At 40.4% G+C, this 25,711-nt stretch overlaps 1 protein-coding gene across 2 annotated transcripts in view; it reads right to left on the bottom strand.

The window, feature by feature from the left end:
- IFRD1 (interferon related developmental regulator 1) overlaps nucleotides 1–25,711 on the bottom strand; it is a 55,111-nt gene that overhangs the window by 13,764 nt on the left and 15,636 nt on the right. The window contains exons 3-10 of one of the 2 annotated variants that reach the window (XM_025379471.1): nucleotides 13,328–13,602; nucleotides 7,963–8,067; nucleotides 7,743–7,827; nucleotides 6,785–6,909; nucleotides 4,526–4,683; nucleotides 1,676–1,726; nucleotides 1,393–1,571; nucleotides 1,194–1,302 (exon numbers count right to left, since the gene is read on the bottom strand). In XM_025379471.1, coding sequence (XP_025235256.1) covers nucleotides 1,194–1,302; nucleotides 1,393–1,571; nucleotides 1,676–1,726; nucleotides 4,526–4,683; nucleotides 6,785–6,909; nucleotides 7,743–7,827; nucleotides 7,963–8,067; nucleotides 13,328–13,421 — 906 coding nt within the window. In that variant the 5' untranslated portion in view covers nucleotides 13,422–13,602. The remainder of the gene's footprint in view (nucleotides 1–1,193; nucleotides 1,303–1,392; nucleotides 1,572–1,675; nucleotides 1,727–4,525; nucleotides 4,684–6,784; nucleotides 6,910–7,742; nucleotides 7,828–7,962; nucleotides 8,068–13,327; nucleotides 13,603–25,711) is intronic. The other variant, XM_025379472.1, reaches the window with a different exon arrangement.

Raw genomic sequence — 25,711 nt, 5'->3', positions numbered from 1 at the left:
AAATTTGAGTCCAATTTCTCACATAAGGAGAATTATTAGCTACTGACAACATTAACTTACTTTCCATTCCTACCTACTGTAATCCCTCAAACAAAAGGAGTGTAGGGGAGGAGAGAGTCACTTCACACACAAAAATTTTAAGACTGTAAACGTTCTTCAATACAGGCCTAGAATGGAATGCGAATGACTATACACGGCAGAACTGTATTAATCCTGTTTGGGACTCTTCACTGTTAAATAACTTCTTTAAATGCAAAAAAGTTTCATTCTGAAAACATACTCTTTCTCCTTAAATTAAAAAGCAGCTAGTAAGTAATTCAAGGTTGGCAATAATATCTACTATTTAGTTACCCATTTCCCATATGTTTAGTTTTCTTATTGGATCCTTCACAGATTCAGTGTGAAGGCAGTCAAACCTGCTCCTCATTTCTAAATATCACCACAGTATCTGAATCACGTATCTTAAGAATAAATTCTCCCTTCCAATGGTAAGATTTGAGGCATTCCTTTATCTTAGCAATCCTTAAAATAGAGATGACAAACTAGGGCTACCAAATGACCCAGTTTGCCCAAATTAAAGGATTTCCTGGAACATAAGATGGTAAGCACTAAACCAAAAACAAGTACAAAGCAAACTGGGTCGGCTGATCAAACTATCACAAACTCAAATCCCATCGAGAGCCAACCCATGGTAACTAACATCTGTGAGTGAACAAGTGAATGGGTAACTGCAAAGCACATGTCCTGTCTAATGAGCAGTGTTTATTTCCATCTTTGGCTTAGAGAAGTTACTGAACCCATCTCATCCCAAACCTATTTTATTCATTTGTTTGATATTAATTATGAAGTATCACGTGCCTTCATTAGCTTGATATATCGGGTATCTGAGAAATCCAAGCAGTTTCATACAGTTTACACTAGAAAAAACTCTCTCCATGAGCATCCCTAAACTGCAGTTCTATAGACAGCAAAAATTAAGTATAACAAACCACAGTCAAACATTGCTCTACAACCCCTACTGGTTTCCGCTCTCTAAAGTATTATACCACCACTGCCAAGAAGCAGGGAAATAAATCACTGAGTTCTCAAGCTGGCCATGTTCCAAAGTTATTGTCCAATTCTCAATTGCAAGGTAATGATGGAACAATGGGCCTTGTGACACAAGCTTTCTCCTCTGCCAGTTAGATACTTACACTCTCTATTCCTCTGGCCAATTCAAACAGAAGTGCCAAAGATTCACCAGCAGCTATTCTCATGTTTACATCATCACAAGAGAGGAGGCTTGGAAGTTTATGGAAATGCCTAAAAAACAGTTAGTCATTACTATGTGAATACAACCAATTATGTCCACTAAATGTTGCTTTTATAAAACATGAAACTAAAAATACATACATCTCAAGCTTTTTCTTCACTTCATTGATTGGGCATATGGTCAGCAGTAGTGTCCATGCAAGAAGCGAGCTGATATGAAGCACTGTATTAGGGGTGCTGCAAATAACAGTAGTGTCTTTCTCTTTGAGATAGGACTTAGTGAAGATGTTTTCAAAACATTCCAGAGTTGAGTATAGTTCCTAATGCATAATAATATGAAGTAAGATAACCACCTTAAATTAGAAATAACCACAGATAAATTAGAAATAACCACAGATAATAGAATCAAAGGTTTTTTACTTACAGTAATGTCATCTGTGGCAATAAAACAGCAAACACCAAAGCAAGTTGCACACTAAAAAAAATATATATATGTATAGACATTAATGATTTTATTTCTTATTAATTCTACATCTTCCTGCTTTTATAATTCAACGTGAAAATGTTCTCAGCAACATGATATATTAGGTCCCAAGCACTGTATATAAAAGAGGTGAGGAGAGAAAGAATACTGAACTAAGATCAAAGGAAGTGCATTTCAGTTCAAGCTCTGCTACCAAACTCACAGCATGACTTTAACAAAGTGATTCTGTTCTTCTTCGGTCTTCTTTTATTGATCCATAAAATCAAAAGCATGCAGAAGAATTACATAATTTCTAAAACAATTGCAGCTCCATAATCTATGATTTAAATTATTGAATTATTTTTATGAGTCTATGTCAGTAAAGCATTCTGAAAGGGTGAACTATCCCCTCGTTTCCTTTCTGTATGCTTTACAGGTGCTTACTGGATCATTTCAAACTTTAACTGTAATTCAAAGATAGAAAGCTTAGACATATGAGATAAAGAAGCCTGCCCTCTCTATTAAAAAGCCTTTAAAACACATTACAATTCCACCGGTTTTTTAGCTGTTAAAACTATCTATATTCTTTTGTTCTTATGAAGACTCTACTATGAAAACTTCTAAAAGAAATCAGCTTCCAAGAAATAAGCACACAGGAGCAGAAATTTCATAAAACGTAAATAACTGTCTTCAAACTTCCCACCTAATTAATTAATCCTATTAATTCAAATTTCACTTATTCTGGATTATGCTGAAAAGAGGCTGGGAATCATATAATTGCCTTTTGTTTGCAGAGGGGAAGGGCTAAACAAAAGTGAGTACACTATATGATTAGAAAGGTAAAGCTTATCGAATAAAACACTTAGAACACAACACTTACACAAGCCATCTACCTGCAACATAAACAGAAGCCTTCAATTCTCAGAAAATTTGTTTTAACAAATTAATCCGTATAAAAACAGAATTTGTTATCTGAGATTTTATTATTCTACATTTTGTTACTAAAATTCCCTCATGTTGTTCTAAGTATTATTAAAGCTTTAAGTCGTTAAAGTCACCACTGGCATCAGGCCCAGGTTTTAGTCAGTTCTGTTCCGGTACTATGAGGATATCTGTGATATTAATCTGCTTGGTGTCACTATTTTATTTTCATTATATCATCCTGGTAAAAACTGAACACTGTTAAAATTTAAAAGTAGCCGAAGCATTAAAGGAAATTTTCAATCCATAATCCCTTCTGCTAAGCAAGCAGCAGAAGCAAGGCTACATGGTTCCTTTTGATGACTCTAAGAAAAACAGCCAATTAAAAACTAGAACTGGCTGGGTGCGGTGGCTCACACCTATAATCTCAACACTTTTGAGAGACCAAGGCAGGAGGATCACTCGAGCCCAGGAGCTCAAGGCCAGCCTGGGCAATACAGCAAGACCCATCTCTACAAAAAATTAAAAGCGAGCCAGACAAGGTGGCACACGCCTATAGTCCCAGCTGCTCAGGAGGCTGAGGCAGGAGGATAATCTGAGCCCAGCAGGTGGAGGCTGCAGTGAGCCATGATTGTGCTACTGCACTCCAACCTGGGTAGGAGAGTGAGACTCTGTCAAAAAAAAAAAAAAAAAAAAAAAAAAACCCTAGGACTGCCTCAATTTAATATGGATTCCATCTGCTAAACAGGGAGACTAAGGTTTTTTAAAAATTCACAGCAACTCGGAAGTATGAAAAAGAAAATGCCTTTAAATGAACAAAAAACTCACATATAATCAAAATTAAGTGACTGCTCCAAAAATCTACCCAGCAGAGTGTCTTCTGTCATTTTAGTACGAAATTATACCCATAGTTCCACATGATTTAAAAGTTGCATATATTCCTCAAAAAGGAGAAAAGAAAAAGTTAAGTAGCAAAAGCTAATTAAATATTTCAGTATTACTAACTACTGGAGGAAACGGAGATTACTATGAAGTTGCCAAACTCCAATTTCTTTGCCTCCAGGGCAAACAACTAGACTATTCCCAGCTTCCATATGCCTGGTAAGCCAAGGAACTAGATGCAAAAGTGACATGCTTTGTCTGAGTCTGTCACCTAGCTACCCTGGCTGCCATATGGAGAGAACCTAGAGGTGGGTGAAGCTGCAATGGAGGCCTGGGGTTCCAGCCAATTTGCATTGGATGGTGATGATAAGAAGAAGAAATACATTTTTACCAAGCTACTTAGACAAAGATTAATGTCACTTAAGTAACACTAATAAGGAAGCTGATTCAGATAATCAATATTAAAAGTATTACAATGTTTCAAGCTTAAACTGATTCACTTGTTTAAAAAAAGTTTAGGATCACATGTTATTTTTCCAAATCCACTAAGACCACATCAGATGTTTCTGTGACAAAGTAAAACATGTCCATATGATCATTTGTATCACTTACTGCCACACCAAAAACAAAATATAAAACCCCTAAAACCCAAAATCTAAAGTCAAGTGTTATAAGAGGTAAACATCCAACAATTAGAGAATGAAAGCTTTCTCAAACCCCAAAATTGGAAGACTATTTCGCAAGTCAGAATTTCAGAGTTTCCTATGTCTACCCAAATCCATAAATATAGAATTAATTATTATTTTTTTTTAAGATACAGTGTCTGGCTTTGTCTCCTAGGCTACAGTTCAGTGGCATGATCATAGCTCACTGCTGCCTCAAACTCCTGGACTTACAAGATCCTCTCTCTTGCCTCAGCCTCCTGAGTAGCTGGTATGGTACTACAGGCGCACCATGTCTGGGTATCATGAATAGACAGATCTATAAATGTAAATATCTTATACTTACAGTTTGCCTAGCCTGGATACTAGCCGACCCATCACAAATGATTTTCTTTAGGATTGGTCCAAGAGTTTTCAAAATCTCTTCACTTTCAATGCCAGGGCCCAGCTGAATACAAAGAACAGATGCTAATGCTGCAGCTGCGCGTTGCTCATCACTCTTACCTATAAAAGCAGCCAAGATGCAATCACAATAGTCTTTTCAGTAGACTCACTAAGACAGTAATTTCCCAAATTTGATCAATGACAAAATAGCATTTACCATTTTTGAAACCCCATGCTCCAGGCTTTGATGCAAGTTACACACTTAGGCTAAAGAGCTCAAACTATAAAGACAGACAGACCTCAGTCAAATCCTAGATTCTACTTAGTAGCCAAATGATCATCGATTAATTACTCTTATTCTCTAGAGTTCCTCATCTGTAAAATGGAGATTAATACCTATCTTAAGGGAGTATTTCAACAGTTCAACTAAATGTGTTTCAAACCAATTTCTGTCTTCAAACTCCTTAATGTACTCATATAAACAGTGCTCAAATTGCCCTTGAATTAATCTCCTAAGCATTTCAGATGTACACAGTCCATCAGGTAAACCTTCAGGGTTTCCCCACCAACTTTTTTTTAAATAAATACGGGATTAAAAATAATTCTTTAAGACCATAAAAAATACATTTATTAACTTTTTTTTTTTTTTTGAGACAGGGTCTCACTATCACCCAAGCTGGAATGCAGTGGTGCAAAAAATACATTTATATAAAGGTAAATATAAATTAACTCTTGAGAACTGTATATACCACAGGTGAGGTGTGGGGCAAATACTAAACTTAAACTATTACCTGATAAATTAAAAATGTAAAAAATATGCAAGCTAAAATGGAATTTTTAAAGGTCATCTAGTTTAACAACCATTATAGCATACAGTTTGAATGTAAAACACCTTTAATAGAGCCATTGTGTTATTTTTAAAAAGTTGGGTCTGCTATCAACTATACCAATAACAAGATATATAAGCTTAGATACATCTCAGCTTTCCTAGGCCTTTCTTTATTCTATTCAATGGGAGAGGTGAATTTGATCAAAGGTTTCACTTACAACAAAATTTTTTACTCTCAGGTAAAATGAGAAAAATAAGAATATAAAGCTTAGTTCATTCAATTTTTTAAAAGTGCATTTCTACATTTTTGGTGCTAGAATATTTTGCTAATAAAATAATGATAGTGGAAGATAATTATTTTCATAATGTTCTTACTTGGCTAAGTTGGCAGACACCAAATCTTGTTTGTTTTGTTTGTTATAATAGAAACCAAGTATTGCTTTGTTGCCCAGGTGGTCTCCAACTCCTGGCTTCCAGCGACCCTCCCACCTCCGTCTCCCAAAGTGCCAGAATTGCAGATGTGAACCACCATGCCTGGTCACAAGTCTTTTTAAATTTGGTGGTTCCTAAATCTGGTAAGTTTGGTAACACTGGACTTTAAGGTCTGACAACATTATCTTTAAGATCTCTCTTTGGTCTTAAAAGTTCTGGCCGGGCGCGGTGGCGCAAGCCCGTAATCCCAGCACTTTGGGAGGCCGAGATGGGCGGATCACGAGGTCCGGAGATCGAGACCATCCTGGTTAACACGGTGAAACCCCGTCTCTACTAAAAATACAAAAAACTAGCCGGGCGAGGTGGTGGGCACCTGTAGTCCCAGCTACTTGGGAGGCTGAGGCAGGAGAATGGCGGGAACCCGGGAGGCAGAGCTTGCAGTGAACTGAGATCGCGCCACTGCACTCCAGCCTGGGCGACAGAGCGAGACTCCATCTCAAAAAAAAAAAAAAAAAAAAAAAAAAAGTTCTATCGCTGTAACAATTTGAATTACAAAGTTCTAGAATTCAAGTATTCCAAGGGATATCCTGAAAATGATGTAATTTACAGGTATAATCAATGTTTTATATAAGTGCAAGGGAAAATGAGCTAGATGTCTGACATACACTTTCAAGCTTTTCTGGTAAAACAAGAGAATGACTATCACCTCTACTGATACAAAAAAGGATGATGACAATCTACCCCAATCCTTAGTTTCAAGCTTTTTTTTTTTTTTTTTTATGTAAAACAAAAAGTTCTAACAAGTCTCATTTTGAACTATAACAAGATGGTGTACTCCTTGACTATTAGAAAATTTTAAGAGTGGACCAGTGTTCCAGTGCTATTACTGAATGTTACCGAAAAGAAGCTAACACACTCCTTATTAGTTCTATGTCTGTGACTCAAAAATAAGGGCATTACCTTTTTTCAGGCAGCGTTCAATGCTATCAGTTAAAGTCATTCTTCTTTCCAGAATAAATTCATACAGCATTTTTGAAGCCAGTGCATTTTTAATACCTTCAAGAGCTGCTTGCCTTGTCTTCGCACTATTTAACACCCAATGTAAGAGAAAGAAGATCCAGTTGGAGTATACAATAAGTAACTTTTTAAAATCTTATTTCCTTCTAAACTTTATCTATGTATAGATTTTTAAAATCTAATTCTCATCAAGCTCTAACCATTTGTCAATAATATAATTTAATTTCCATCTATGACTCACCTTATTACACAAAACACTTAAGGCCGCTTTATATCATGGCATTTTTCTTAGTTTGATAGCCACAACTTTAAATGCCTACATAATATTTTATCGTTTCAATGTATGAGTATAGTTTCAATGTATTGTTTTCCTATATTACATATTTAAGTAAATTTACACTTTTTAAAAAACTATAAACGTCTAGAATTGCATCTTCAGGGCTTTTTAATTCTATTAAGGTCAGTTCTGAAGCTATAGTGAAGAAAAACAATCTAGCTTTGACATTTTTTCATATCATAACAACATTAGCAGACAAGCAGCTTAAAGCAAGGTTTCATTATCATTTCTAGTTGAAGATTAACTTTTAATTCAACAAATTCATTTATATTATAATCAAATACAGTTATGTATGTGCTGTTATGCTAGAACAATTACTAATCTGACTCAATCTAAATTCTAATGGCATGTTACCACACACATTAAAGTCCAATGGAACAAGAAACATGATCCAAAGTAAACAAATTAACCTTCTGGAAAAATAGATTGCTATTATCTGAGAGCTGTACAAATTATATATATGTAAGGTAGCTGATTAGAATCACACAGAATAATCACTTCTCTTAGCTTTTGACTAAGATCAAGCGTAGAATCACACAGAATGGAGTTTCCAGTATTGCCTACCTCTTATCCAGGGTTAGGTCAATTAATCCTTTCAACTTGTACTCTAGGTCTTCTTGAGTTCCTTCCTCATCAAGGACTTCTGGTCCTAAGAAATAATATAAACCAGCCATTATAATGTAAAAGAAAAAAAGACAGGGAACAATAGTATACCTTAGCTACAAGAATTCCTCCACCTGAAACATTTTATCTAAAGTCGCAAATTTAAATTTAAAACTCATACCATCTTCAGCAAAACTGGAAGGATCACTATAACCACTGCAATGGCTCATTGTTTCAATTGATGCATCTTCATCACTAAAAGGTTGAACATTTCGATGCTGGCCACCTATTAGGTAAAAGAGGAAAGAAGTAAGTTATTTTATTGGCATATATCTAAATATTTAACTTTGGAATTTTTAAGTTTACTTAAGAGAAATCCAGTAATAAAACCACAGACTCATATAAAAAGAGATAATTTTATCACAAGTGAACATATTTAAATATTCTTAAACTAAGTCAGTTCACCTAATACATTATTTCAAAGCACCAATGATATATCAACTATACGCATCAGTCCTCTAATAAGAGGCATTCTTTTTTTTTTTCTGTCCCTGTCGCCCAGGCTGGAGTGCAGTGGCGCGATCTTGGTTCACTGCAACCTCCACCTCCCAGGTTCAGGCAATTCTCCTGCCCCAGCCTCCTAAGTAGCTGGGATTAGAGGCGCACACCACCACGCCTGGCAAATTTTTTGTGTATTTTTAGTAGAGACAGGGTTTCACCATGTTGGTCAGGCTAGTCTTGAACTCCTGACCTCGTGAACCACCCACGTGATCCACCCACCTCGGCCTCCCAAAGTGCTGAGATTACAGGTGTGAGTCACTGCGCCCCCAGCAGAGGCACTCATTTTTTATGACACCAAAACTGATAGGAAGGTGGGCAGTGGCTCCCGCCTGCAATCCTAGCACTTTGGGAGGCCTAGGAAGGTGGAACACCTGAGGTTGGGAATTTGAGACCTGCCTGGCCAATATGGTGAAAGCCCGTCTCTACTAAGAATACAAAAATTAGCCCGGCATGGTGGTGCACGCCTATAGTCCCAGCATCTCGGGAGGCTGAGGCAGAAGAATCGCTTGAGCCCGGGGGGAAAGATGCTGCAGTGAGCCGAGATGGTGCCACTGCACTCCAGCCTGGGCAACAGGCCAAGACCTTGTCTCAAAAAAAACTGATATGAAGATGAAAAAATTATTTCCAGACCATGATTTCAAATCATGAAGACAATGAAAACAGATCCAGAAATAGAGTGTTGTATCATAGATAATCATAAGAGTAAGACAAATACATTTCCCAATGAGAATGGCTGGGCTTAGCAAACACGAACTGGTGAATAGGTTTTTTTTTTTTTTTTTTTTGAGACGGAGTCTGGCTCTGTCGCCCGGGCTGGAGTGCAGTGGCCGGATCTCAGCTCACTGCAAGCTCCGCCTCCCGGGTTCCCGCCATTCTCCTGCCTCAGCCTCCCGAGTAGCTGGGACTACAGGCGCCCGCCACCTCGCCCGGCTAATTTTTTTTTATTTTTTAGTAGAGACGGGGTTTCACCATGTTAGCCAGGATGGTCTCGATCTCCTGACCTCGTGATCCGCCCGTCTCGGCCTCCCAAAGTGCTGGGATTACAGGCTTGAGCCACCGCGCCCGGCCGGTGAATAGGTTTTTAGGTTACACATGTCTTATGTTAAGGGGAATTAAGGAGTTAAGACAGGGTAGTTTTAAAGACAACTTAAAGTGAGAGAAGAAAAAAAGGTTTAAAATAGAAGTTTTGGTATTTGATATAGTATAAAAGCCTATCAGATAAACTACCTTTAAGGGAAAGGTTCTATATAACGTGCAAGAGTTTAAAAGTACCAATGCTGGCGGGGCGAGGTGGCTCACACATATAATCCCAGCACTTTGGGAGGCTTAGGCTGGCAGATCACCTGAGGTCAGGAGTTCGAGACCAGCCTGGCCAACATGGCAAAACCCAGTCTCTACTAAAAATACAAAATTAGCTGGGCCTGGTGGCAGGCACCTGTAATCCCAGCTACTTGGGAGGCTGAGGCAGAAGAATTGCTTGAATCCAGGCGGCACAGATTGCAGTGAGCCAAGATAGCACCATTGCACTCCCTGCCTGGGCGACAAGAGTGAAACTCTCTCTCAAAAAAAAAAAAAAAAAAAAAGTACCAATGCTGTTACTAAAAAAAATAAAATCTTTTTAAAAACTAGAATCTTTCTTTCAACTTCATTAACTTCAGGAATAAACACACAGTCGCTTAGGGATTTTGCATTAAATAAAAGGCCTGCCAAGTCATGCACTACAATCAGCACTGAGTTAAGTCCCAAATGCTGCCCTAAAAGTGACAGTGAGTCACCTGACTAACCTCTGAACCTAATTCCCTTTCAGTAAAATCAAAGTTCCTATGTTCAAACGTCACCACCCTAAGGGTTTTGTTTTTTTTTTAATGCTCCAAATTTAAGCCTGTTACTGTTGGGCTGGATTTTTTTTTTTTAAAGGAGTTGTCTTTTTTTAAAATCAAAACAGAGAATTTAGCAGATTTTTAAATTAACACAGCAAGCAAGTGGCCTTCAGATTTGCTTGCTTGGTGCCAAAGTAGTAAAGCATAAAGATTAAGTAATGAAGCCAAAATCTCAAAATTTCTTAGAGTGCTTAGGACAGGAATAAACAAAAACCTATGACATCATACTCTATTTCTGGATCTATCTTCCTCGTGTTTATGACTGAAGTCATGGCAACAGATGAGTGTCATCTGATTAATTTTATTAACATTTATTCACAAGTCAATTCACAGATTTTCTTTTTCACAGCCTATTTCTGAGAGTATTCCTCCTATACAACTCTTACTCTGGTCCCTTAACTCATCAGTATTAATGATTTCTAAGATTCGAGGGAAAGAAAACAAATACACACATATATATATCAAGAAAAAAAACCCTGTATGAATGTCTGATATCTAGGTCAAACTCACCCACGTTGTGAGCCTAAGTACCGTGAAAGAGATGGCACTCTAGGTATATAAAGTAATTATTTCTAGAGGGCTTAACTAACAAGGTTTTGTTCTTTCTTGAAAACATTCTCTTTAAATTAAGTGCTATGACATACCTGTATAAAAGAAGTCAATTTTATTACCTTCCTAAAACTCTCCACTAACATAAAAAATAGTTTAAGTCATTAAAGTAATAATGACAATTTGGTTATATAGTGGAGACCTCATTTGAATCCCATTTCTTCTAGATGTCATTTAAAAATACCAATTAGGTAAGTGGCTTGTAAGTAAGCAAAAGTTTGTGTAATTTTCCATCTCTTCTACTCAACTATTATTTATTAATTGTTTATTAAACACATAAAACATTCACATGGGACCAAGTTAAAGTTTCAAAAAGTAAATCTCACCCCCATCCCTTTCCCCAGTTCCACCTCTGAGAGGCAACCACAGTTAACAAGTTCTAGCACATACTTCCAAAGATATTCAAAGCATGTATTGTGTTATAAATTAATCAAAGAATTATTTTCTATTTGTTTACGTATGATAAAATTCAGTGGTGAAATGGATCTTTTCTACTAAAATAGTGAAAAGGTAGCAGCAATAAAGTTGATGAAAGGTCACAAATGAGCCCTGAGGCAAAATTTAAAAGGCAATCCCCGCACAGCCACCAGAGTGGCACCAAAGGTACTGTAAGCACAAAGAGAGAAGGAGGCTTGCCCAGAAACTTTAGACGGGAATAAAGGTTTGTGCCTGATCTAGGCCATTATTAATATCATTACAACTTTCAAACTTTAGCTTTCAAACTTTTCCATTTCATCAACAAAAGGGTAAAAGAATAAAATAAGTATCTTCTAGAAAGAATTAAAATGTTTGATTCAGATGAGTAAAAGCTGAAACACAGTGGTAAGAAATATCCTCAGACGAGGCACTGTCCCAGCATCGTGGGAGGCTGAGGCAGGAGGATCCCTGGGGACGAGGGACTTGTGACCAGCCTGGCCAACACAGACCTTGTCTCTACAAAAAATGTAAAAAATAGCCAGGAACGGTGTCACATGCCCATAGTCCTAGCTACAGAAGGCTGAGGTGGGAGAATTGCTTGAGACCAGGAGTTAAAAGGTTGCAGTGAGCTATGATCACACCACACTGCACTCCAGTCTAGGCGACACAGACAGACTCCCTTTCCCTTAAAAAAAAAAAAAAAAGTATCCTCAATTCACATAGAGCAACCAGAGGCCACAATAAACTAATTACATATTTTACATCTTGATAAAAAATGAATTTCATCAACATGGAGAGCATTCAAAATAAAGAGGCACCTAAAAAAATGGAAAAGATTGCTGTTTTAAGAATCTCTCCCTATGGTCAAGTATTAAATGTTTAATACATGATCACGAGTTTTTGAGCTTTCTAAATGCCAGTTTCCAATAACCTTTAACAACACAACCCGCATATTTACTTTTCTTGTGAACAAAGGCATATCGTTCTGAGTGGCAGCCGTGGCAGAGTGACAACTGTGTTCAAAAATACCTAACAGCTAGTAGTTCCAGTGCGATAACGTCAGAGAATACTCCAATATTTAACTCCTGTTTAAATTTCTAAATAAAATATTACCAGGTTATTTAATACTCGATTTGAGTTTATTGGGGTCTCTCCTAGAAGGGCCTTCCAATTCCAATTGGAATCCTTTTTCTTAACCATATGATAAGTAGAAAACCATAAATTCGGTTAAGCACCTACCCATCCCACCCAGGAAAAACTTTGACTTCGTAGCGAGGGCACAATAACCTCAACTTTTAGCCAACTGCAACCTAAGCTCCCCAACATCCTGGCTCTCTGGGGCTCACTGCAGAGAACATATAGAATGCAGCACAAAGGAGAACGCGTTTCTTTCCCCCGTGAGCAGGAGGTCGCCTCGGGTGACCGCAGAGGTGCTAGAGGTTCGGGGCTTCTGTAGGTGCCAGTTAGGGGCAGGAGCACAGCCTAGGGGGGAGAAAGTGGTCCCCCCGCCTCCGAGGCCTCCGCCTGGCCAGGTGGACAGGCGGGACGGAAAACTTCCCCGACGCCTCTGCGTCACCCCGGGCCCACCGCGCAAGGCCCAGGCCGCGTGACGCAAGAGCTCGTCCAAACCCGCCGGACGTTTGGCATCCCAGGAGCTCCATACTGGAGCCGGGCGCTAAAAGGCGGCCAGTGACGGCATGGACCCAACTCCCTGTTCTTTCCCACCCGTGGTCAGGGAGAGATCGAGAGAGATCGCCGCAGAGAAAGGAACTCTGAGAATAGTTCCTTTCCCGCCCAGCTCCCGGTCAGCCCCTGTTCCCACACACTCTCAGGCCCATGGACCCATTCCTCCCCACCCCCACAGCCGGTGCCCAGGAGTCCGGTTCGCACGCCAGATTAAATCGCGCGAGGAGCGGCGCCCAGGGCACGCTGGGAATTGTAGTTCAGTGCCAAACCACGCACCCTGGAAACGCAAACGTGTAGAGCAGAGAAAGAACTACAACTCCCACCGTGCCCAAGCATGGGAGACTTGCCAGCCTGGCCGGCAACCGGGATGCCGGCGGCGGGGATACCCCTTACCTGCTGTCGCCGCCGTCGCTGCAGCTGCTCCTGAGCCGCTGCCGCCAGCACTGCCACCGCGGTGGGGAGTGTTCCGCTTCTTGTTCTTCGGCATCGTGGGACGCCCGGTGCCGCCTAGAGTCGGAGCTTAGCGAGGATCAGCCGATGGAGCTGCACTTTTTACTCGTGCGTCTGTGCGGCGGGCGGCTGAGAGGCGAGTCTTCGGCTAACAACAGAGGCGAGAAACGGCGGGGGTAAGAGTGGGCGGTGGCGGCAGCAGAAATCCCCGTGAAGAGCTGTGATCGGAAACGATACATGTTTCTCTCTAGCGCGGGAGCTAAGGCGGGGCAGGCGAGGCCTCGACGCCTTAAGTAGCAAGACCGCCGCCTGACGTCACCGCGTGGGCGGGACTTGAGCGCTCCTCAGCCAATCCCTGCACACCTCCCCGCTAGACTCGTCCTTCGGACGGGGCGCGGATCCTGCCTACAAATCCCATGCGGCGGGTCTTCCGTCCGCGCCCATGGAGCCTGTCTTCGTGGCCTCACTGAATTCTGGGAAACGTAGTAAGGCTGGGGCCGGGGCCTCCTTCCAGCCCTCTCTTCCCTAAGGGCTTTTCTGCCCACTTCCTTTTCTCCTGGTGACCCCACCCCTGCCTCCGCTCGGCCCCCGCCTTGGAACTGGGTGAGGTAGGCACCGGCGATGCGCAATGGGGGCGAGTACGCCCGATGACCGGAGTCGGCTTCCAGCTGGCAGCTATGCAATCACCTTTGCTTCTCTTTCTCCGGAGGCTGATGTTCTCCTTAACCTTTCCCCTACTTCCCTGCGGCACCTGCCAGGCACACAGTCCTACCTCTCCTGGGGAACATTTCCATGGTTTTAGTTTTAATTAGTTCCATGAACTAGTTAAGCCATCATCAGTACTGTACCTGTAATTGGACCGTGGTTCAGGGTTATGTGCCCCCCCCAGCCCCCCAAAAAAGGGATGCTTTCGTCTACTTAGTTATGGAGTTCGTGTATATCTCAGATTCTAGACTAGGAATATATGGCAATTCAGCATTGTGGGTTTCTATTCAAGAATGTGTCCCTTGGCAATACTACCTGCCAGTTGGGAGGTCAATTGAGGATAAGAGTTTCTGAGAACTTCACAGCTGGTAAAACAAACATAAGTTATACATATCAATAATCGCAGTTTTGCTTTTTTTCTCAAGACTCTCCTAGATCTCTGACTTCCTTGTTAGGACATTTGTCAAGTATTTAGAGCCTGTTATTAGGTTCATATACTATGCTTATGACAGATCAAAGTCCCTGACTCACCTCAATGTAGGTGAGTCATCTGCCACTCCACCTCTCAGCTGAGCTATATTCTTCTATTTTCAATTGCCTGTAGCACATTTCCACCAGAATGTTCCACTTGTACCTCAACCCCACATCTCTGAAACAAATACTATATTTCCTTCTTCCTGTCTTCCCTTTGTTCACTGTACTATTTATTATCCTCCCATATGTTAAATTCCAAAACTCAAATTCACAGTCTTTTTTCTCTTTGATGCATCCCCCCACCTCCACACACACACAAAGCAATTAGTTTTAAAATAACACTCTTAAATTCCTGTCCTATTCTGTGATCACATGTGACCTCAGTTCATGCCTGGGCATTTTAAGCGACCTCCCAGTCTTTTCTTCCATGTTTCATGCACAGTAATGCTGCCAGATTTATTTGTGTGTCCTCTGTTTTACTAATCCACCTGCTTTAATAGTTGCTCAAAAACATTCCATGGTTCCCATGACTAATTTTTAAATGCCAACCCTCTTAGCCTGGCCCTGACTCCCTTTCCAGCCTCATCTTTCACTGCTTCCTCATACAGTCCTTGTTCTTCAGCCAAACGGGATGCTTTTCATTTCCAATACACAGCTCTGTTCTCCTACCTCCATTTCCTCATTCATATTCTTTCCTCTTCTTGTAATGCCTTTCCTCCCATCTTCACCTTAAGAAATTTTATCCGCCTTTCAAGAGGTAGCTCATGCTGCCACCTTCCTGAAGCCTCCAGCCAGAATTGTTTCTTCCTCCTCACAACTCTTTGATACTCATCCTAATAACGCCTAATGGCACTTACTACCTCCCCACACGGCCTACTCAAAGATGCTAAAATGGGCAACATTTCAGGGTTGCTTTTACTTTGTTTAATCCTGAAGCAGCCAGTAAACTGCACAGAGCACAGAAACCAGATGCAGAGGCAGGTTGCGGGGGAGGAAGCAGCTCGCACTGACTCCTTGTATCTAGAGGCACACTGCAACTCAGTGACAGGGCCTACAGGGAATGAGATGTCTCATAGAATTGTAGACTCAATAACTTTAATAACCCTAGACTCTTCACCATCCAGAAACAACTTGTACTATACATAAGGCAACAGTTTTACCACTCTGGAGGCACATCACCTAGGCCTAACGTCCAGGTTCCAGCCCTGGAAATGTGCGCTTTGCATTTGGGGCTGGGGCTTTTTTTCCAAATCCTTTCACATCCACTTAGTTTTTCTTGGGCAGGCCTGGCCATGGCCCACCACATCATATACATACTTGTTTTACATTTATTTGTGAACACATGTGTCATCTCATGAAATTATCAGCTTTCTAAGAACAAAAATCTTCTTTTATTTTAATTTGTTTTTTTCTTTTTTCTTACTTTTCTTTCTTTTTTTTTTTTTTTTTAAATCTGTAGACCCAAGAACTTGAAAAAATCTTGGTTTCATCATTTCTGTATCCCTCATGGCACAAAAAGGGATATATTTGAAATTGAACTATAATTGAAATTGAAATTATAGTCAGTGTACATATAGTTAAATGAACATTTAAGAAATAATTGTTGACTAGATTTTTCTGGATCAAGGAAAGGCAGAAACTTATGTATCACTACATACATACATTCTGGATCAAGGAAAGGGAGAAACTACTTATCACTACATACGTGAAGTATAGCCTTCAGTATAATGAATTCTGAGAGATAGTGTACTTTTGATAAAATTACCTTACTATAGTTTTACGTCTACAGTTTAGCTCCAGACCAATGCAAATATCACAAAGCTTTAGCCCAACTCCTCATGGGACAGTGGTCTTCAGCTCCACATACTGTTTTGCATCATGTTTAAAGAAATTAGAAGACTCCAAACATCAAGTCACTAAATGATTACAAATACCAGAAAGGAAGGGGAAGCACGAAAGGGAACAGGAAAAGGGACTTTCTCCAGATTTTGCCTTTTTCTTCAGGAAAGATCACGCTCCCTAGAAACTTCCACCTACATGTTGACCAGAACCGTGTCACAAGATGATCCCTAGCTGCAAGGAAGTTTAAAACACAAGTCTTTTTGGTTGGGCTCACTGGCAAACAAAATTGAGGTTCTGTTGTTAAGAATGAAGGGAAAACCATGGATATAAGGTAGACAAATAGCAATGTCTGCGTCATATACCAGTAGGCAAAATTCTCTCATGCTCTAGTAAATAAATATCACATATTTGTTACCAACATGACATTATGTGCTACCTCAACATTTAAGTCATTGTAAAATATATTCTCCTCTTATAAAACAACTTAGTTTAATATTTCATCAAACAGAAATCACCATCAGGGTAAGTATACTCAAATGTTGCAAAAATAAATTTTACATTAATCAGAATTTAGGGGCACACTCGGGAAAAGTTCTAAGTTCTCATAGAGTCTGTGTGTTGATGACTTTGATTCAAGAACAAGTAATAGAGATAAGATTCATATTCATACCTTCCTTGAAGGCATAAACATGAAAGGTTTTCTTTGAATGACTTTAGTCATGGCCTCCTTGGATTCTCTGCATGGCACTGAGCAGAAATAATGCCTCCCAGATCCTCCATGTAGGGCTTGTCAGAATCCATTTCTTGCCTATATCTCCCAAATCACTTCTCTCATCACCTAACACAGTCCCTTTCCTAATGCCATATCAAACTCTTAGCAGGTCTCTGAGCTCACCACTCTCAAGCTTCCAGACCTCACCTAGGTTTGGCACCTGCCTCTCTCCGTATTGCATCTCCTGCCCCTCTTTTCACCCACTGCACTTCAGCCACGCTGGTCTTTGCCAACTCAAAAACACAAAGTTCATTCCCTGCTTAAGATTTTTGCAACAGCTCTTCCCACTGCCTGAATGATCAACCCAAGCTTCCCACAGTTGCCATTCAGATCTGAGCTTAAATGACACCTACCTGAAGAGGCCTTCCTTCTCTCCCACTCTTCCACTCTCCATTCTAAGGTCACATCCTCACCCTACCCACCACCAGCACCTCCACCCTGCTTATATTCTCCCAAAGTACATCTCACTACTTAATATTTTTGTGGCCCAATCATTTTTGTCTCTCCTACTAGAATGTTAGAATTACAAGGAAGGAGATCCTGTCTGTTTTATTCACTGTTGTATCTTCAGTACTGGAACAGTACATGGCACTTAGATATTCAATTAGTATTTACTGAATGTTTATACCACTCCTGAGAAGAATAAGTGTAAGCAAAAGAAGGCGAAGCTGGCCGTCCTGAAATACTGTAAGGTGGATGAGAAAGGCAAAATAAGTCACCTTCATCTAGAGTGCTCTTCAGATGAATGTCGTGCTGGAGTGTTTATGGCCAGCCACTTCGGCAGACATTATTGTGACAAATGTCTCACTTATTGCTTCAGCAAACCAGAAGACAGTTACTTGTATATGAGTTAATAAAAGACATGAACAAAACACATTTACTGAATGGATAAATGTATTAATAACTAAATGTCCCTCCTCTGCCTAGAACATCCTTCTCTACGATCTCCCCATCATCCTTTAAGTGACTGATCCTGGGCCGCTAATCCTGGGCCCCCCAACTTGTCTGATTTAAATGTCTGTCTTTTTTGTTCCTGTAGTGCCTTCTTTAGACTAGCGTTAATTATATGTATTGTAGTGTTTTCTTTTACTTCTTTTTTTTCAATATGTATTGTAGTTCTTGATTACTTGTCTGTTTTCCCCTCAGACACAAGCTACAAGCTACATGTGGCCAAAGCCCAGTTTTGTCACTTCTGAAACACACATGTAGCACCTTTGTGCAAATTAGAAACAGAACACCAAGCCTGATGAGTGTTTATGGGCTGGAATCCAGTCACCAGTCTCCCTTCAGCAGGGAACAACCTATACATCTGTACACAGTGGCCCAGTAGACAATAACTGTATATGTTTAATTGAATGAGGGAGTGAATTTCCTCTGTATTTTAGCAGTTTTCTTGAAAGCAAAGGAACTAATGTGGGGAAAAGGATGAGGCTAACATTTATTGGAAGTCCACACTGCCACTGTTCTAGACTGTTTTCACACCTCTCATGTAATTCTTACAGCAACCCTACACAGAAAAGATTAGTTTTACCATTTTGTGGATGAAGAAATGAGCTCAGAGAGGTTTTGCAACTTCCCCAAGGTCGTACCATTGGTAAACAGTGAGTCTGTGATGAAAACCTAGGTCTAACTGATTCCAAGTTTGCCCCTGGCTTGCTTTGGCCATATGGGAACCTGACTGCTTGTTCCCAGGAGTCATGGGTTTTCTTGTTTGCTTTTTTATCATTTCAACTTTTATCTTAGATTCAGGGTATACATGTACAGGTTTGTTACATGGTTATATTGCATGATGCTGAGGTTTGGGATATGAATGATCCCGTCACCTAGGTAGTGAGCATAGTACCCAGTAGTTTTTCAACTCTTTCCCCCTCCATCCCTCCCGCCTCTGGTAGTCCCCAGTGTCACTGTTGCCATTTTAATGTCCAGAGTCATGGGTTTTATTTGCAATCCTGCGAAAAAGGCCCATTGAAGCTAAATCTTGCCTTCTTCCCTTAGAGTCTTAGAGTTTTCTTAGAGTCTCTTCACCACTAGTATCAGTATACTAGGGACATTCAATTGTTGACTGCCTGGTGATTGTTTGCCAGTGTAAGTTTTTTCTGATATTTATAAAGCTTTAGCAGAACTTTATTATTAAATAGTAATGTTATTCCATCAAAAAATTTTTTACATCACTTGTTATGTTTTAGATTGCATTGTTTTCTTAATATGTTTGCAATTTTTGTTTTATTGCCAGGAATGGTGATAATACAGCATGTTAAATTTGAGATCCCTGTTTGCTAAGAAATGATACAGTGGGCAAATTTAGTTAGAACTCTTCAAGGCTGAGGATATATTTTGTTTGCTTTTTTCTTTTTGTTGTGTAGAAGACACTTCTATGTGGTTTTCAGTTTTGAAATTACATACACTTTAATGAAATTTCTGACAAAAGACAGTAAATGTTTAATTGTCTTCTAAAACAGGGATGTTGCTTATCTCACAATACTGCAGTATTATCAATAATAAAATATGAGACTGTGTTAGCAGGGTACTGTGAGCCATAAGTACCGTAATACACACAGCCAAACTAGGATAGTTATGACGCATTGTGTTGGAAGAACTTTTTATGGCAACAGCATAAGTAGGAATTATCTTTTTGTTGAACATAAAGATATTATTGGACTTTTCCATTTGGATATCCTGACTCTTCATACCAAACATAACTAAAATCAACTTGTTCTTTACCAAACCTCTCTACATTCTACAACCAGTTTTGTTTTTTTGTTTGTTTGTTTTTGTTTTTTTGTTGGGGAAGGTGTTCGTTTTGGGGGGGTTTTTTTTTGACAGTTTTGCTCCTGTCGCCCAAGCTAGAGTGCCATGGTGCGATCTCGGTTCACTGCAACCTCCACCTCCCAGGTTCAAGCAATTCTCCTGCCAAAGCCTCCCGAGGGATTACAGGCATTCACCACCATGCCCAGCTAATTCATATATTTTTAGTAAAGACGGGGTTCACCATGTTGGCCAGGCTGGTCTCGAACTCCTGACCTCAAGTCATCCACCCACCTCAACTCCCAAAGTGCTGGGATTACAGGCATGAGCCACCACATCCGACCGTTTTTTGGGGGGCTTTTTTTAAGATGGGTCTCCCTCTGTCATCCAGGCTGGAGTACAGTGGTGCCATCACAGCTCACTGTAGCCTTGACCTCCTGGGCTCAAGCAATCCTCCCATCTCAGCCTCCTGAGTAGCTGGGATACAGACGCATGCCACCACACCCACCTAATTTACTTATTTATTTTTGTAGAAATGGGGTCTTGCTGTGTTGTGTTGCCTAGGCTGGTCTCAAATTCCTGCGCTCAAGCAGTCCTCCCACCTCAGCCTCCCAAAGTGCTGGGATTACAGGCATGAACCACCACACCCAGTCTACAACCAGTTCTTGTTCCCAGCTTTCTCTGTGTGGTAGTACTAATCTTACGGCCAACAACCAGAGAATCTTACGTAGTTGAAAATTTCTTAAGGGGTGACCTACTTCAGACTCCTGCCTCACATTGACAACATGATTAAGATCCAAGGCTCTAACTCAGTATTACAGGGTTCAAATCCTGGCCATACTATTTGCAATGGATTCATGAGCAAGTAACTTCACTCTTCCATGCCTTGGTTTCAATGTGGTTACTGATAGGACCTATTTCATGTGGCTGGAATGAGGAATACATGAAACAATACATGTAAAGCACTTAGCCCAGTACTCAGCACATAGTAAACAATTAATGTTAGCCATGAATATTAGTAAGCAGATATTTATCCATTTTTTCTTAAACTCTGCCAGTGCTAGCACTCACACAACTCTTCAGGGCAGCTCATTCCAACAGTGGATATTTGTCATTTTTTGAAAAGTCTCAATTCCTTCAACAGACATTCCTCAGGTGTTCACTATATACCAAGCATGTTCTAGAGCATGAGAACAAAGGGATGACTGAAAACAGTGTTTGTCCTCAGAAAGTCCCTAATCTAGCAACAGAACTCAGTGCCAGGTGGCCTGTGACTGTCCGTCCCTCTCAGCCCATTTGGAGGTGACTTTTGCTTCTCTCATGACAGATCAGCTTTCACTACCCACCGCCAGGGACATAACCAAGGAGGTTCCTCCTCTCTACCCCTAAGCAGCGAGTCCATAGGCTCCCTAGAGAGTTCAGTCATCTCTTCTGGGGCAAGTCACCTAGCCGCAGTGAACCTCCATTTCCTTATCTCGAAATGGGAGTCAATAATCCCTGCCCTATTGATGTCATTGGATTGTCATAAAAATGACATCATTATGTAAAGGTCTTTGCAACCTCCCAAGTACTCTATAATGATGAGATACTCCTTATATTAAACCAAAGAAAGAAACGACTCTCCTAAAGATGGAATTTTAGACATCAGTAAGCAAGGGAAGATCTTTTGGTTGGGAGCTGATAAAGTGGTTAAGAGGAGAAATTTACTAAGCCCCAGATCAGACTTATAAGGACAAGACTAGACTGAGTCAACCACGCCTCCAGCATTGCTCCTAAAAATCTTATTGGAGGCCATATATTGTGCTGGAGGATCACCAAGGTTTAGGTCCAGACAGACAGAACTAGAGTCAAAATGCCTTATCAACCACTTACTAGTTTGATGACTGTGTGCAAGTTCCTTAATCTAAGCTATATGAATGAGGAGTGTATGAAACAGTACATGTTAGCCATTAATATTAGTAAGCAGATATTTATCCGTTTTTTTTCTTAAACTCGGCAAGTGCTAGGAATCACACAACTCTTCAGGGCCGCTAGTTCCAACACTGGATAGTCATCATTTTTGGAAAAGTCTCAGTTCCTTCAACAAACATTTCTCAGGTGTCCACTATATACCAAGCATGTTCTAGAGCATGAGAACAAAGGGATGCCTGAAAATAGAGTATTTGGCCTCATAAAGTTCCTAGTCTAGCACGGGAGCTCAGCATCATTTGTAAATCAGATTCTCTCTCCTTGGAATTTGAATTAGAACTGAGGGACACTCGAAGAGTCTGGACTGTCTTCTGAGCAGAGAATAAAAAGTAGCTATCATCTGCCCACCACAGACATGAAAAAACAAGGAAGACAGTTTGCAGAGAGGAGAGAATGAAACAGGAATATAGAGAGAAGCAGAGAAAGAAATGCATCTTCCCATCTCGTCATGAGCTTCCACTTCCAGGTAAGCAGAACTGCCAGAGACTCAACTGAATTCCTGCCTTAGGCTCCCAGGGAACACCCTGAACTTTTTGTTTTGTTTTGTTTTGGGTTTTTTGAGATGGTGTCTTGCCTTTCACCCAGACTGGAGTATAGTGGTGCGATCACAGCTCACTGCGGTCAGGTGACCCTCCCACCACAGCCTCCAAAGCCGTTGGGACTACAGGTGTGCACCACCATGCCTGGCTAATTTTTGTTTTTGTTTTTGTTTTTTGAGACAGGATCTCACTCTGTTGCCCAGGCTGGAGTGCAGTGGCACAGTCTTGGCTCACTGCAACCTCTGTCCCCCAGGTTTAAGCAATTCTCCTACCTCAGCCTCCCAAGTAGCTGGGATTACAGGCACGCACCACCATGCCCAGCTAATTTTTGTATTTTTCGTGAAGACAGCGTTTCACCATGTTGGCCAGGATGGTCTCAGATCTCTTGACCTCGTGATCTGCCCATCTCGGCCTCCCGAAGTGTCGGGATTATAGGCGTGAGCCACCCCGCCTGGCCTAATTTTTGTATTTTTTTGTAGAGTCGGGGGTTTGCCATGTTTCCAAGGCTGGTCTGGAACTCCTGGACTCACACAGTCTGCCCACCTTGGTCTCCCAAAGTACTAGGATTACAGGGGTGAGCCATCGCACCCAGCCTGAACTTTTAAAATAAACTGTTTCTTATGCTTAAGTTAGGTCCAGTCAGTTTTTATTCTTGCAAGCTGGGATAGTTCACAGTTTCTCCTTAGCACTCCTCTGTTTTCTTGATTAGTGTCTCTTGGAGTTCCAGAAAACTGTCCAGGCATTTGCAAGTGGGACTTTAAAAGCCTATCTTTTACACTCAGATGAAAGGCAGTAGGAAGTAGGAACAGATTCTCCAACACTTTGGAGGCATGTTAGCACCTTTCTAAATTATGGAGGAGTGAACTGCCAAATTTCATTCATCATTACTGATAATTATTGTGAACCAATCCAGCCAAAAGAATTCTGAACAGACACTTTACAAACCTATGCCAAATTAAATTGACTGTACCAGGCTTATCACATTGAAATATTTATTTTAAATAGTCTTAAAATTATAATTATGTTAATTGTTTTATTAAAATCAAGAGAGAAAATAACCATTTATCAAACTGCTGAGACTGCTAAAAGATTATATAAATAAGACACACTTAGTAAATATTTTCATTCCATTCAAGAAAGGCTTTTGTGGCCGAGTGCCATGGCTCACACCTGTAATACCAGCATTTTGGGAGGCTGAGGCAGACAGATCACTTGAGGTCAGGAGTTTGAGACTAGCGTAGCCAACACTGTGAAACCCCATCTCTACTAAAAATACAAAATGAGCTTGGTGTGGTGGTGAACGCCTGTAGTCCCAGCTACTCTGGAGGCTGAGGAAGAATTGCTTGAACGCAGGAGGCAGAGGTTGCAGTGAGCCGAGATTGCACCACTGCACTCCAGCCTAAGCAACAGAGCAAGACTCCATCTCAAAAAAAAAAAAGAAAGAAAGTCTTTTGAAATTAATTTGTTGCAGACATCATTGATTTCCTGCCGCAGATCCATCTTACTCTCTTCGTTATTCTCAGAACCCCAATTTTGTTCAGATATTCAACCTCCTTCAAGTGGCCATGTGTTTCAGGGGAAGGCTAGACCTACCCCAGCTCCAGAGGTTGGGTCATAATTGATTCCTCTTATAAATGGTTTATTCTTGGGCACAGAACACAGCTCTAGCCAGTGAGGTGTAAGAGTTGAGGGCTTGAGGGAAAGATTTCGCCTTCCCAAGAGAAATACAAATGAACAGATGGTCTTGTCTTTTTCTGGGTGTTGTCATTTGTGACCATAAAGGCAAACAAAGCTAACACCAAGAATAGCAAAAAAGAAGGGTAAAAGAACATACATGAGGTTTTTGAGTCACCGAATTAACCAACAGGCACCACCTACCATCCCCTACCCCTAGACCACTTATGTGATCATAATAAATGTCTTTAATATTTAACACAATTTAAACTTGAGATTTCTGTGGCTTGGGGCTGAAAAGCATCTTAACTGGTACTGTTATATCTAACAATCTCTTTAAAATGATGGTACCATTTGGCAATTTCTAACAGTCTTATATGCATTCAGAAATAAGTAAAAATAATCGTACAACTATCCCCCTACTTCCCTTAAAAGTCCCATATGTTCCAGGAAAGAAAATGTCTTTGAAATCTTCACTCTTGTCACCTGCTGTTTTGTACACACAATGTACCAACATAGGGCCCTGCCCACTTCATTCCGCCTCCACAGAATTCTGTCCAGGGACACTCTGTTAAAATTGTATTTGGAGAATTTCCTTCCTTCTATGCCCACTATTATTGTGTATGACTGCTTTTTTGGGCTTTTTTCACTCTCTTGTTCTTTCCCCATCTTTAGCTTCTGAATTAAGAGTTTTCATTTCCCTTAATGGTCCTTAATAGGGTTGTTTGTTACTGTTCTTGTTGTTGTTGTTGTTGTTGTTAATTGGCATCAGAACTTTTTTTGACCGAAACATCTTTCAACAGGAGGAATCCATTTTTCTGTCAATGTATCCCAGGTGGCTAACTTTCATTATGCTCAGGTTGATGATTCATGAATGGTAGTTTTCCTTCTAAACAAGCATTGCCATGATGGGTGAGTAATGGTACGTTTGCTATATTCCAAAGACTGAGGGAATAAAACAGATTCCACCCACATGATAATAGGGTTAATTTGACTTGACATATATAGATTGAAGGTTGTTTATTTGTTGGCTTGATTTCCATAGCCTAGTCTTTTTTGGCTAAGGAGGTATCTTCTAGTCCCAAGTTATTTCTATTCATACATCCATTCAAACAAATTTGCCTTTGTCTCCAGGTTCTGTTTCTTATGATAAATTTTTAGAAACCCCAGGCTAATCAAGAAACTCTCAAAATAGGAAGTGAACCAACAACATTTATACTTATAGCTCTTTATGTGCTTGAGGCAACATTCAGGAATATTCTTTCCCTACCCTTGTTTTCTCAAACTCTACCTCTTTACCTTAATCTACCTCTCTCCTCACCCTCTGTATTTTTCTCCTCAAAGGTATGCACAAGTGCTTCCGTGCCATTTTCACAGCCCTGTGCGCTAGAAAACCTGCCTACACGTTTGCTTTTAAATGAGGTAGTACACTTTGCCAGCCTCACTATTTTCTTTCTTGTGCTATTATTCCTTTTTTACCCAAAAATTTGGCCCCATTTTTTATGAAATTAGTAGTTATGATTTGACACTTAGAGAGATACAAGCAATTAAGTAATGTATTCTTTTGAAGTTCTTCAAAGATGACATTCAATAAAATCCCTAGCTTTG

This window comes from Theropithecus gelada, chromosome 3 (genome assembly GCF_003255815.1).
Source record: "Theropithecus gelada isolate Dixy chromosome 3, Tgel_1.0, whole genome shotgun sequence".
Lineage (NCBI taxonomy): Eukaryota > Metazoa > Chordata > Mammalia > Primates > Cercopithecidae > Theropithecus > Theropithecus gelada.
The sequence above is the reverse complement of the archived record's forward strand: the minus strand, read 5'-3'. Positions and strand labels throughout refer to the sequence as shown.